Raw genomic sequence first — 13781 nt, 5'->3', positions numbered from 1 at the left:
GTCCCTATCTCATTTGTTAACCGGGGACAGTGCCATGAAGCCTAAGGCCAGCCCTGCTCACAATGGTTTTAAACGATACATAACGTTAGTTGTAGGCAGGCCCACTTACACAGGAGAAATGACCTCAGGTCAAAAGCTAATAGTCATAATCTTTTACATATAGAATGAGAACAACTGTGCAGTGATTTCACATTGATAGAGAATTAATTGCAACAACTGGGATCCCCACAAGATCAGACTCATGCATACAACATCAGCACACAAAGGGAAAGTATCTATCCAGACAAAAATAAGTATTCAAACCTCCTTAAGTCCAGTAAACAAAAGTTTATTAAGGAAACATATCCCAATCAGTCCCATAAAACATGTAAATAGATGATAAAAATTAGGGGGGGGGGGGGGGAGTATTTTACTACATCCACAAGTATATAGTCAAACATATAATGCACCCTGTATAGTTGGGGCAAAGAAAGACCACCTGACACTGACACCCCTATAGCCAGAAATGATAAGTACCCCTGATGTGACTGAGAGGGAGTCACATTCCCTCTTAAATATTCTGCCAAACCGCCGCAATTCACTCCACCTTCACCTTTCAGTGGGCATGTGCGTGGCCAGTGAAGATGTGCTCTGTGACGTCATGTGCGTGACCAGTGACAATGTGCGAGGTGACGCCATGTGCGTGGCCACGCAAATGCCCGAAGTATTTTACTACATCCACAAGTATATAGGCAAACATATAATACATCCTGTATAGTTTGGGCAAAGAAAGACCACCTGACACTGACACCCCTACAGCCAGAAATGATAAGTACCTCTGACCATAATTTGTATAATGCTGGCTAGAGATAGTCAAAAAGCAGTGCATGCCCTGAAAATAAACATCTGATCCAGCTAGAAATAGAGGCAAGAGATCTTACTCAACGACCAGCGTGATGTGGTGTGGAGGGTATGTTGCACCCCCGTGCCCCTCACGTGTTCCATGACTCCTCATCACTTCTCCAGTGGTGACCAAGAGGAAATCACGTTGCCTCTTAAGTAGTCTGCCAAACTGCCGCAATTCACTCCACTTCTGCATTTCGCTGGGCATTTGCGTGGCCACGCACATGACGTCACCACGTCACTGGTCACGCACATGCCCACCGAAAGGTGAAGGTGGAGTGAATTGCAGCGGTTTGGCAGAATATTTAAGAGGAAATGTGATTCCCTCTCAGTCACATCAGGGGTACTTATCTTTTCTGGCTGTAGTGGTGTCAGTGTCAGGTAATTTTCTTTGCTCAAACTATACCAGATACATTTGCATAATTTATATGTCATTATACTTGTGGATGTAGTGGAATACTCCCCCCCCCCCCCCCCCATGCATTTTTATCATATTTTTAAATGTTTTTATTGGTCTGATTGGGATATATTCCCTTAAAGAGACACTGAAGCGAAAAAAATATATGATATAATGAATTGGTTGTGTACTATGAATAATTACTGGAAGATTAGCAGCAAAGAAAATATTCTCATATTTTTATTTTCAGGTATATAGTGTTTTTTCTAACATTGCATCACTCTATAATATGTGCAGATTACACAACACTCAGCATTCAAAATGAGTCTTTCAGAGCAGTCTGTGAAGTAATGAACTCTTCTCTAGCAGAGGAAAAGTAAACAGTTCAATTACAGTTGAGATAATAAAAGTCAGATAACAGCCCTCTCCACGACTAATGCTGGGAATACACGGTTCGTTTTTGCCTTCGTTTAAACCTTCGTTTCGATTGTGCCTTTTGTCCTTTTCGATCCCGAAATAATCGGTCATACGGTTAATATCACCACCCACGGTTTCGTTTTTTTTTCCGATTCTGATGGTTTCGTTTTTCCAATGATCGAAGGCTGCAAAGAAACGAAACGAAAATCCCTTTTTACAGGGACGGACTAGCATAAACGAATATATAATCGATCTGAACAGCCATTAAGCCTACCAATGGCTCGATTAGATGGATAAAGAGAGATAATATCAAACATGTTCGATCACTAGTCGTTCGTTTTTGGGGTCTATTAATCGAAACTATAATGAGATTATGACTATTTTCACATACGTTTTCAACACTCGATTCGTTTACCGAACGAATCGAAGGTTTAAACGAAGGCAAAAACGAACCGTGTATTCCCAGCATAAGTTAGTCGGAGAGCTTAATAGCTTTTTTGCATAGAGATAACAACTGGAGTTTCTCAACTCTTCCTGTACTGGAAACAATTAGACTGATGTATCTGATCTTAATGTTTTTTTTCTTAGCTGTACAACACATACAAATCATAATATCATAATTTTTTTTTCGCTTCAGTGTCTCTTTAATAAACTTTTGTTTACTGGACTTAATAAGGTTTGAATACTTTATTATTGCCTAGATGGATACTTTTTCTTTGTGTGCTGATGATGAATTTGTCCATGACAATCACCCCTGTATGGGGTATGCTGCTTTCTTTTCATCTTTTCATGCATACAACATATCTGGAAATGTATTCCAACCAGCCACCGTTCTCTGCAGAACAAGCACAGATATTATGACGCTGAACAGGGATAGGCTGTAAATTGGAAATTGTCCTATTAGGCACCGAGGATCACCATGCAAAATGATGAAGGAAAGAATGTCCTGAGGGCCTGCTCATTCAATATATGGCCAGTGTTACACTGCTGTGATCGGCAGTACAGTTAGGTGTTCATCTATCTGTCAAGGTTGAAGCATGAAGAAGATAGACACGTTCTTAGATAATTAGCATTCTCTGGGCTACTACCATGCATGAACAACAAAGTTCTAATAATGGTGAGTACATTGGTTTCTCTCCCGAAGATCTGTGCAATCCAGTGCAAGATCAATATCTAGAGCAAGAGGCTGGTCTCCCCACACAGTCTGTTCTTCATGCCTACAAGTCTACAAGCGGCTGACTTCACTGCGGTCAGAGCTCTGGAAGTCTCTGGGGTCCCATCGAATTGGTTTGCCTCCTCGTACACGAGCCACTCTCACCACGATGCTGCCGAGACGGCGGAGCACAGCGCGCCGTAGGAGGATGTACACCCAGGGGTCCAAGATTTGGTTGCAGGAAGCAAGGCGCACGGTGAAGAGCAGCCAGTTGGGTCGGGGGAGAGGGACACCAGCCTGTAACATCACCACGGAGACCTGCAGTATAAAAGACAATAAAAGATTGTTAGAGAAACACATATTATAAAGCTTCATATCCTAGATTGTAGGCTAGATTGGGCAGGGGCTCTTGTGTTTGTATGTGTAGTTTGTAAAGGAGATTGTCTGTTTGTATTTATATTTTATTTATTTTTATTTAAATGTTAAGTGGCCAGTTACTTACCTGGGGCTCCTTCCAGCCCCCTGAAGTCCTCCTGGTCCCTCACGGTCATTCTGTGTCTTGGAGCAACGTGGAATGACGGTGATGGAACTGGAGAACTTCAGGGAGCTCGAAGAAGCCCGAGGTAAGTAACTGGCCACATCACATTTCAATGAATATTCCCTTTAAAGGACACCTGAAGTCAGTGGTGCTGCTAAGGTGCTTGTGGCCCTAGCAGCATGGAAGGCCCCTGCTTTGGGTAAGGCCCCAAGAGAGATATGGAGGCTGACATATGTATTGCATTTTAAACAATGCACATTGCTCGTCTGTCCTGCTGGTCCACTGCCTTTAAAGAGTACCTGAGGTGGATTGTTTGTAGATTATAGGACACAGAGGCATGTTCTCTGCCCAATGACATGCCTCTGTGTCCTTCTGGTGCCGCTTTTCAGTCCCCACTAGGCTCTGCTGTCCCACCAAAACTAGCGACAATTTGATTGTCGCTAGCCTCCTTTTTCCCCTTCCAGCCAACAATCACTTTGTTCCCCACGCCTTTATCAGTTCGCTCCCCTGCCTCCACCACATCACTCCCCCCGACTTCATCACCTTGTTTCCTCCAATCAGCAAACAAAGCTGTGACCCAGGAAGTACTTCCAAGTCCCGACCATCTTGGATTTCCTCCGCCGGTGATAGGACGTTACAATGGCTGTGGAGGATGAACTGGGCCATGGAGATCGGCGTGGAAAGGTGCAGATGCATCCGGGAGGCGGCGTGAAGCAGGTAGTATTTTGTTTTTATTATTTTAATGCCGCCTCGGGTTCTCTTTAAAGGTGCCCACCAGTGATACAAAGTTTTTTGTCCAATCTTGCCATTGCTATGAAATATGAAGGAGTACCAATAATATCCATTCAAAGCCTATTCACTCAGTTTATCCTTCTACTGCATAGATTTGGTATTCTGGACATAAAAGATTGGATCCTAAGTGGCCACCATAAAAAACAGATGGTGAGACAGACCTGCGGCCGCCGCAGAGATACGTAGAGGGGGCAGCTTTCTTGTGCAGACTGGCTGCAACTGACAGAACTTACAGGACCCGGTACTGGAGCTAGAGAAGAGTGAGGATGGCGGCGTGGGAGCGATCCGCGGGTATGGGGCTGGAGGAAGCCTCAGGTATGTAGAAAACTTTTTTGTATTACGTATCTGGTTTCCTTTAACAACATTATTTCCTAAACTGCAGTATAGTAAAGCAACCACAAAATGTCACTGTCTGTAATGTAAGACAATGATCTCTATGGTATTGTGATTTCCTGTATTCTCTCTGTGTTCCTCTCTGTTCTAAGTAAGCTGCATTACCTGATGGTGGTGCGTGATATTTCTCTGCATGTTTTTCTTCAATAAAAGAGTTCTAACTTTTTTATACTGGGTGCCTATCTGCATGTACAGAACACTTTGCTCTATCATAAAGACCATCAGTGCATCGACATGGAAGTTTCTGGACTGGAACAAATAATATGGAAATCAAGACAGGCAGAGTGTAAACATTGTGTCAGGAGAGATTGCTGTGAATAAGAACTGAAAAGAAATCACATGAAACAGAGAAAAACTCTATGATAAACTTTTCCAGTCCTACAGCAGAGCTAGGGAGAGTTCACTGTGGGAGGTCCATCAATTATGTCTCACAGCACAAGCAAGCAACACTGGACGTGCGTACGAACTTGGCACTGATAGCTCATGTCTGTCGGTTTGTGTGCTGGAGCTGCCTGAGATCAGCAAGGCAGCCAGTATCATCAGAAGCTAACAATTCATTTTATTCTCCAGAGTTCCTATGTAACTAATGCTGCAAGCTATTCCCTCCCCGAAACCTAGAATTACCCCTGAGATGAAGACACCCACATCCACACGCACACAATACTGCAGGTCAGAGCTCCCCCTAACTGGGACAGACTGTTTAGAGGTTCTCTGAGAAAAACCAGGATGGTAGTATCATAAAATAGTGTGGGACGCAGCCAGCAAACAACTTCAAAGAAATTCTCTAAAGCGACCCAAGCACTGTTTTTTATTTTATTTATATAAATCTCCCCATAAGGGATGTTCGTAGCGGTGTGTACTGTTGGGGCTGCGAGGGCTGAGGGAACCATCACCATTTACCTATGGTTTGCTTTTCCTCTGGCCCTGGCCTGTATGGCATTCATCTCATCTGGAGGATTTTGAAGCTTCAGGAGGTCTCTCTCATGTGCACGTACCGCAAAGCATGCCGGAGATGTAGTGGATGTAAGGATATCCAGCATGCATTGCAGTGCCCACATGTGAGACACAGCTGGGAGCTTTAAAATTTTCCAAATGTTGCCGGTCAGGTAGAGAAGATGGCAAATGCTGTACGGTCTGGGAGCCAGAGGAGCTGCACCCTGTAGATAAGTAATGATGCTTTCCCTCCGTCCTCCTCCGGGTGGTGCTGTATCCCTATAGTGAGATCGCCGTCTGTCGTCATGGCGGCCAACATCAGGATCCTCCAGGAGGTGAGTGAAAACGCCTGCTGCGTGCATTGCTTTGCATAGACCTCTTGCCAGCTACCACGAGTCACGCTCGGGATAACCGCTCCTGGCTTGTTTTTTCCACCCCGAGCTGGACTTATGATTACCGCTAAGGAGGTTTATGCAGGTGGAGTCTTTCTTGTAAAGTACTAACAGCTAGTGCTCTTCAGATTAGACACAGGGATTAGAGATAATCATGTAACGATCGGTGTAACACAGAGAGGGTCTGATTACCGGTGAACTGCAGTATCACCGAGAATACAGAATATACCTGATTATTGGTGATCTGCAGTATCATCGATAATCAGATATATCTACTAACCTCTGGACACCTGAGATAACAAGTGAGTGTTAGATGCAACAGTATACTTTGAGTACTGCACAGAAGTATGTTCCTTCCGATGGCCTAGACTCTCCCGGGGGAGGAGCTAGGCTGAGAGTAGGAAGGACAGAGCGTGAGTGACACCACTGAGAGGGTGTCACTAACAGGTCTGGGAACTGCCTCTAACAGTAAGGCCAGTTCTCGAGGTCGGGCAAGCCAGGTCGTTAACACACAGACAGATAAAGTACAGATTCAGGAGACAGATACGGAATCCAATTAACAGGCAGAGTATGGCAACGGAATATCAGAATAGCAAGGTAAAGAATCAGGAGGCAAATACAGAGTCCAGGAACGAGCAGAGTTTGGCAACAGGATATCAGAAATAGCAAGGTACAGAATCAGAGTTCAGAGGAATAGTCAGGCAGGCAGAAGATCATAACAAATAATACAGTTCAATATTCCTAATGCTAAGGTGTGTGTTCCTTGATCATCAACACCTTTGGAAACTATGCTAGAACACAGATACAGACAAGGTCTGAGTGCTACCACGTAGTGATCGCAACGGCAGACAACCAGCGAATGACCAGCATCCAGTATATATAGCTAAGCGCTCTCCAGCGCCTCCCCTAAGTGCTGGACCAATGGAAGGTGGTGAAAATGTCAGCTGGCCCGCTTGGTCAGCTGACTCTTCTCTGGCTGTCATATAAGCTCTGCCTCTCAGCGTGCGCGCGCATCCTTCTGAACCTGTGTGGACTAGCAGTCCCAGCCACACCAGACATGTCTTGCAATGTATCCGCTGATTCGGGCGCGGGGGCCGCCGCCCCGCTCTCCAAGCAAGCGGCGGCTTCCCCGCTTCCAACCACAATGTCAGTAGTATTGCTATGCGTGCAATCCGCTGCATCCAACGCGGACTCCACCGCTCTGCCCATGCGGCATGCGGCGGTTTCTTCGCGTTGTGCCGCCATGTTAGATGCGGAAACAGCCGCCTCACTCTGAGCACTTGCGGCGGCTTTTCCGCGTTTCCTCACAGTACCCCCCCCTGGGGAGTGGACTCCGGACAGCTCCTACCAGGCTTCTCAGGATACAACGCGTGGAACTCCCTTCTTAATTTGTCAGCATGCATGCAGCATTCAGGTACCCATGATCTCTCCTCAATACCATACCCTTTCCAATGAACCAGATATTGTACTGAGTTCTGAACTATGCGTGAGTCTAAAATCTTCTCTACTTCGTACTCAGGTTGGTCATCTATCATCACAGGAGGAGGAGGAGTGGGACCCACCTGGACTGCTGGCTTAAGCAGGGACACATGAAAGGATCTCACGCCACGCATACTGGCAGGAAGATCAATGGCATAAGTAACATCGTTGATCTTTCTAGTTACTGGAAACAGACCCACATACCTGGGCCCCAATTTGGCTGAGGGCTGTTTCAAGGTCAAGTGACGTGTGGACACCCAGACCAAGTCTCCTGGCTGAAACCTCCACTCTAAGGAGCGTTTTTTGTCAGCTTGACCTTTTTGACTTTGAAACGCCTTCTCCAAATTATTTTTCACGATCCACCACATGTCTTGAAATGACCTTTGCCAGGCCTCCAGAGCTGGAAACGGAGTGGAGGCGACTGACAATGGGGAGAATTTAGGCAACTTCCCGGTCACTATCTGAAATGGACAAAATCCAGAGGAAGAACTTTTCAAATTATTGTGCGCAAATTCTGCGAAGGGTTAAAACTAGACCCAATCATTTTGCGCTTCTGCAACGTAACACCTCAAAAACTGTTCCAATGATTGATTGACTCTTTCAGTCTGACCATTGGTCTGTGGGTGGTAGCCCGACGAAAATGACAGTTCCATGCCCATTTGGTGACAAAATGCCCTCCAAAATCTCGAAACAAATTGGACTCCCCGGTCTGACACCATGTTTTCCGGAATGCCATGCAATCGGAAAACGTGACTGATTAACAAATCGGCCAACTCCTGGGCCGAGGGGAGTCCTTTCAAGGGCACAAAATGGGCCATTTTACTAAAGCGGTCAACTACCACCCAAATGACCGACATGCCCTCAGACCTGGGAAGCTCACCCACAAAATCCATGGACAAGTGGGTCCACGGCTCACTCGGGGTGGGCAAGGGCTGCAACGTTCCCACAGGTGCCAGCCGGGAGGGCTTACTCTTCGCACATACCGCACACTCTCTAACATACTCCTTGCAATCTGTTGCCAGAGAAGGCCACCAAGTGCACCTGGCAACAAGATCCTGTGTTCTGGAGACCCCAGGGTGTCCCGCATTTTTGTGTGAGTGGAACATCTGTAAAATCTGAAGACGGAATGGCAGTGGTATAAACATAACCCCTTTGGGCTTCATCTCCGGGACGTCCTGCTGAAAGGGACCTAAAGTCTCTGTCCAATCTTCCCAAGTCTCAGTTGTTGCTAGTACCAGTTTCTGTGGGACAATGGTCTCTGGGGCGGAGGGCTGTGCTGTCTCTGGCTCAAAGCATCTGGACAGGGCATCTGCCTTAATGTTTTTGCTACCTGGAGTGTACGTAATTATAAATCTGAACCTCGAGAAGAACAATGACCATCGAGCCTGATGGGGGCTTAATCTCTTAGCTCCCTCGATGTATTCCAAATTTTTGTGATCAGTGTAAACTGTAATCGTATGTTCTGCTCCTTCCAACCAATGACGCCATTCTTCAAAGGCCAATTTGATGGCCAGGAGCTCCCTGTTGCCTATATCGTAGTTTCTCTTTGCCGGAGAGAACCTAAGAGAAAAATAGGCACATGGGTGCAATCTACCCTGCAACCCTGACCGCTGGGACAGCACAGCCCCTACCCCGACCTCCGAGGCGTCCACCTCAACAATAAAGGGATAGGAGGTGTCAACGTGTCTTAGGATGGGTGCAGAGCAAAACAAATCTTTCAAAGTGGAGAATGCATGCAGAGCCTCTGGAGACCAGTGGGTAGTATCTGCCCCTTTCTTAGTGAGACTGGTGAGGGGTGCAATGACAGTGGAGTACCCTTTATGAACCTTCTATAGTAATTGGCAAAGCCTAAAAATCTCTGAAGAGATTTTAACCCCACTGGTTGAGGCCATTCCAACACAGCAGAGACCTTGGCAGGATCCATAGACAGGCCCGAGGTGGAAATTATGTACCCTAAAAAGGTGACAGATGTTACCTCAAAGATGCACTTCTCCAATTTAACGTAAAGCATGTTTTGCCTTAGTTTGTCCAATACAAACTTGACGTGTGTCCTGTGCTCAGAGAGGTTGTTTGCCCAACACCTCCCTGAATACCTCATTAATTAGTTCCTGGAAGACGGCCCGGGGCGTTACACAGCCCGAAGGGCATCACTAGGTACTCGTAATGCCCGTCGGGCGTGTTAAAGGCCGTCTTCCATTCATCGCCCTTTCTAATCCGCACCAGGTTGTATGCACCCCGTAAATCCAACTTTGAAAAGATCTTAGCGTCGGTAACCTGTGTAAACAAGTCATCTATCAGGGGCAAAGGGAAGCGATTCTTCACTGTGATTTTATTCAGGCCCCGGTAATCAATACATGGCCGAAGGCCTCCGTCTTTTTTCTTAACAAAAAAGAACCCTGCGCCAGCGGGCGACCGGGAAGGGCGAATGAACCCCTTGGCTAAATTTTCACGAATGTACTCCTGCATGGCCACTTTCTCTGGCCCAGACAAATTGTAAAGATGACCCCTAGGGGGCATACAACCAGATCGGAGATCGATGGGGCAATCAAATGGGCGATGTGGAGGTAATTTATCAGCAGCCTTGGGACAGAACACATCGGAATACTCGGAATATTGTACTGGTACACCCTCCAAATGAATCCTGGTCTGGCCCAGTGTCACCCTCCCTAAACACTGCTGAAAACAATGAGTTGACCAGCTAGTTAGCTGACCAGTAGCCCAATTGATCTGTGGAGAGTGAAGGTGCAACCATGGCATGCCAAGGATGACTGTGGAGGTGGTCATGTGTAACACAAAAAACTGCAGTTTCTCCTTATGTAGCACCCCTATAGTGACTTCCACCTCTGGTGTCTGAGACAGCGGATGATTACTTTGCAGGGGGGAATCATCTACTGCCGTAACCTGAATGGGTGGTTTTACCGGGGTGAGCAGAATACCCAATTTCTTTGCAAATTCGAAATCCATAAAATTAGCTGCAGAGCCTGAATCAACAAAAGCCTCAGAAACCTCAGTTTTATCTTCCCACGTAACAGTAAGAGGAAGAAGTAACCGTTTATCTTCTAGGGGTAAAAGTCGCGTGCCTAGGGTGTTACCCCCTACAACTCCTAGGCGGTAGCGTTTCCCGACTTGTTAGGACAATTACGTACTCTATGACCCCCCTCTGCGCAGTAAAGACACAGCCGCTCAGACATCCTACGTCTTCGCTCCACTTGGGATAGTTTCGACCGACCAATTTGCATTGGTTCGGGTGGAGGCGAGACAGGAGGAGGTGGAGTTACTGAAGGCGCAGCGTAGGACACCATTCTTACATGACTACTACCCCGGGTCTGTTTCTGATAGCGCAGCCTGCGGTCGACTCGAATGGCCGATGAAATGGCCTCATCGACTGTTTTAGGTTCAGGCAGACTTAAAGGGAAGGTTCAGGGACTATCCCAAAAAAGTAAAAATCCCCATCCACTTACCTGGGGCTTCCTCCAGCCCGTGGGAGGCAGGAGGTGCCCTCGGCGCCGCTCCGCAGGCTCCCGGTGGTCTCCGGTGGCGCGCCCGACCTGGCCAGGCCGGCGGCCAGGTCGGGCTTCTTGTGCGCTCCAAAGTGCGCCTCACGGCGGCGCGCTGACATCACCAGACGTCCTCCGGGCTGTACTGCACAGGCTCAGTAGTTCTGAGCCTGCGCAGTACAGCCCGGAGGGCGTCCAATGACTTCAGCAAGCCGCCGTGAGGCGCATTTTGGAGTGCACAAGAAGCCCGACCTGGCCGCCGGCCTGGCCCGGTCGGGCGCGCCACAGGAGACCACGGGGAGCCTGCGGAGCGGCGCCGAGGGCACCTCCTGCCTGCCACGGGCTGGAGGAAGCCCCAGGTAAGTGGATGGGGATTTTTATTTTTTTGGGATAGTCCCTGAACCTTCCCTTTAACATGAGATCTGAGACCTCATCTGCCAACCCTGATAAAAAACAATCTAAGAGGGCATAGGTGTCCCACCTGGCTGAAACTGACCACCTCCTAAATTCGGCTGCGTAATCTTCGACCGGACCCTTGCCTTGGCGCAAAAGCTTGAGCTTCCGCTCAGAAGTCGCAGCAAGGTCTGGGTCATCGTAAATTACTGCCATAGCTTTAAAAAAAATTCATCCACTGATGAGAGAGCTAAGTCTCCGGTGGGCAAACTGTACGCCCACGTCTGAGAATCGCCTGATAACAAAGTCTTAATAAATGTGACCCTTTGGGCCACAGTTCCAGAAGATCGGGGTCTCAACTCAAAGTAAGATAACACTCTACTTCTAAAATTTCAGAAGTCAGATCTGTGACCAAAAAATTTCTCAGGTATAGGCAAACGTATGTCAGAGCTAGGAGGGGATCGCACCTCATCCACTGCTGTCTGGAGGGTTTGTAAAGAACCAGACAAGGCTTCAATCATAGTCTTGTGATTACCCAGCACTTGGTTGATGTTTACCACCGAAGTGGCAAGTCCGCCCAGACGGTCAGTGTGTGCGGCCATTTGCATTTTTTGGTCTGCCGTTCTGTAACGATCGGTGTAACACAGAGAGGGCTTGATTACCGGTGAACTGCAGTATCACAGAGAATACAGAATATACCCGATTATTGGTGATCTGCAGTATCACTGATAATCAGATATATCTACTAACCTCTGGACACCTGAGATAACAAGTGAGTGTTAGATGCAACAGTATACTTTGAGTACTGCACAGAAGTATGTTCCTTCCGATGGCCTAGACTCTCCCGGGGGAGGAGCTAGGCTGAGAGTAGGAAGGACAGAGCGTGAGTGACACCAGTGAGAGGGTGTCACTAACAGGTCTGGGAACTGCCTCTAACAGTAAGGCCAGTTCTCGAGGTCGGGCAAGCCAGGTCATAAACACACAGACAGATAAAGTACAGATTCAGGAGACAGATACGGAATCCAATTAACAGGCAGGGTATGGCAATGGAATATCAGAATAGCAAGGTACAGAATCAGGAGGCAAATACAGAGTCCAGGAACAAGCAGAGTTTGGCAACAGGATATCAGAAATAGCAAGGTACAGAATCAGAGTTCAGAGGAATACCGTAGTCAGGCAGGCAGAAGGTCATAACAAATAATACAGTTCCATATTCATAATGTTAAGGTGTGAGTTCCTTGATCATCAACACCTTTGGAAACTATGCTAGAACACAGATACAGACAAGGTCTGAGTGCTACCATGTAGTGATCGCAGGCAACCAGCGAATGACCAGCATCCAGTATATATAGCTAAGCGCTCTCCAGCGCCTCCCCTAAGTGCTAGACCAATGGAAGGTGGTGAAAATGTCAGCTGACCCGCTTGGTCAGCTGACTCTTCTCTGGCTGTCATATAAGCTCTGCCTCTCAGCGCGAGCGCGCGTCCTTCTGAACCTGTGTGGACTAGCAGTCCCAGCCACACCAGACATGTCTTGCAATGTATCCGCTGATTCGGGCGCTCTCCAAGCAAGCGGCGGCTTCCCCGCGTCCAACCACAATGTCAGTAGTATTGCTATGCGCGCAATCCGCTGCATCCAACGCGGACTCCACCGCTCTGCCCATGCGGCATGTGGCGGTTTCTTCGCGTTGTGCCGCCATGTTAGACGCGGAAACAGCCGCCTCACTCTGAGCACTTGCGGCGGCTTTTCCGCGTTTCCTCACAAATCGTTTCAGGTTTATACACATTTTATTTTATGCAAATTTATGCAGCTTGGCATTGGACCAATCAAATGCAGTAGCTGATTAATTTATGTTAATGAATAATTAAAATGATACAGTTGTAACCTTACTACTCTATCGAAAACTAAGTGGAGAAAATGCCTTGGCTGGTCACTGTCCGCCCGGCTTTCACTTCTGACTTGTTAAAAATACCTCCGAAGTATGAATATCATTTAAAAAGCTGCTAAAAAACTTTCTAAGTATAAATAACATTTAAAAAGCTTCTGTTATGATTAAATGCACTCAAAAATAGACAGACACGAGTTCCTCTGCATTGGCCAACTGTTCACATCAGTACCAAAATCAATTATTCTTGCATTTTAATCACACCACAGCTCCTGTCTAACCTACATTTCCAACCTGATGCAAAAATACACCCTTAAAGAGACTCTGAAGCGAACAAAAATTGCAATTTTTACCTGGCAGTTCGCTTCAGAAGTCTCAGTAGATGTAAACCGCCGAGCCAAAACGAGGGATTTATACCCCTCAAATCCTGAGGCAAACATCCATGACTTTCTTGGTCGTGGATTTTGCTGCCCGGGGGCAGAGCTTTGAGCTGTAGCTCTGCCTCTACTGACGTTAATCGCCGTGCGGATCTCCGCCTCTCCCCGCCCCTCTCTGTGAAGAAAGACTGAGAGGGGTGGGGAGAGGCGGCAATCCACGGTGATTGACATCAGTAGAGGCAGAGCTGCAGCTGA

The 13781-nt window shown here is 47.2% G+C and overlaps 1 protein-coding gene across 1 annotated transcript in view; it reads right to left on the bottom strand.

Annotated features, from left to right (window-relative positions):
* Positions 1-2397: 2397 nt before the first annotated feature.
* LOC137562790 (prostaglandin E2 receptor EP1 subtype-like) overlaps positions 2398-13781 on the bottom strand; it is a 49133-nt gene continuing 37749 nt past the window's right edge. Inside the window, exon 3 of the mRNA XM_068274486.1 lies at positions 2398-3167. Coding sequence (XP_068130587.1) covers positions 2922-3167 — 246 coding nt within the window. The 3' untranslated portion in view covers positions 2398-2921. The remainder of the gene's footprint in view (positions 3168-13781) is intronic.

This window comes from Hyperolius riggenbachi, chromosome 3 (assembly GCF_040937935.1).
Source record: "Hyperolius riggenbachi isolate aHypRig1 chromosome 3, aHypRig1.pri, whole genome shotgun sequence".
NCBI lineage: Eukaryota > Metazoa > Chordata > Amphibia > Anura > Hyperoliidae > Hyperolius > Hyperolius riggenbachi.
This window is presented reverse-complemented; position numbering and strand designations above follow the sequence as displayed.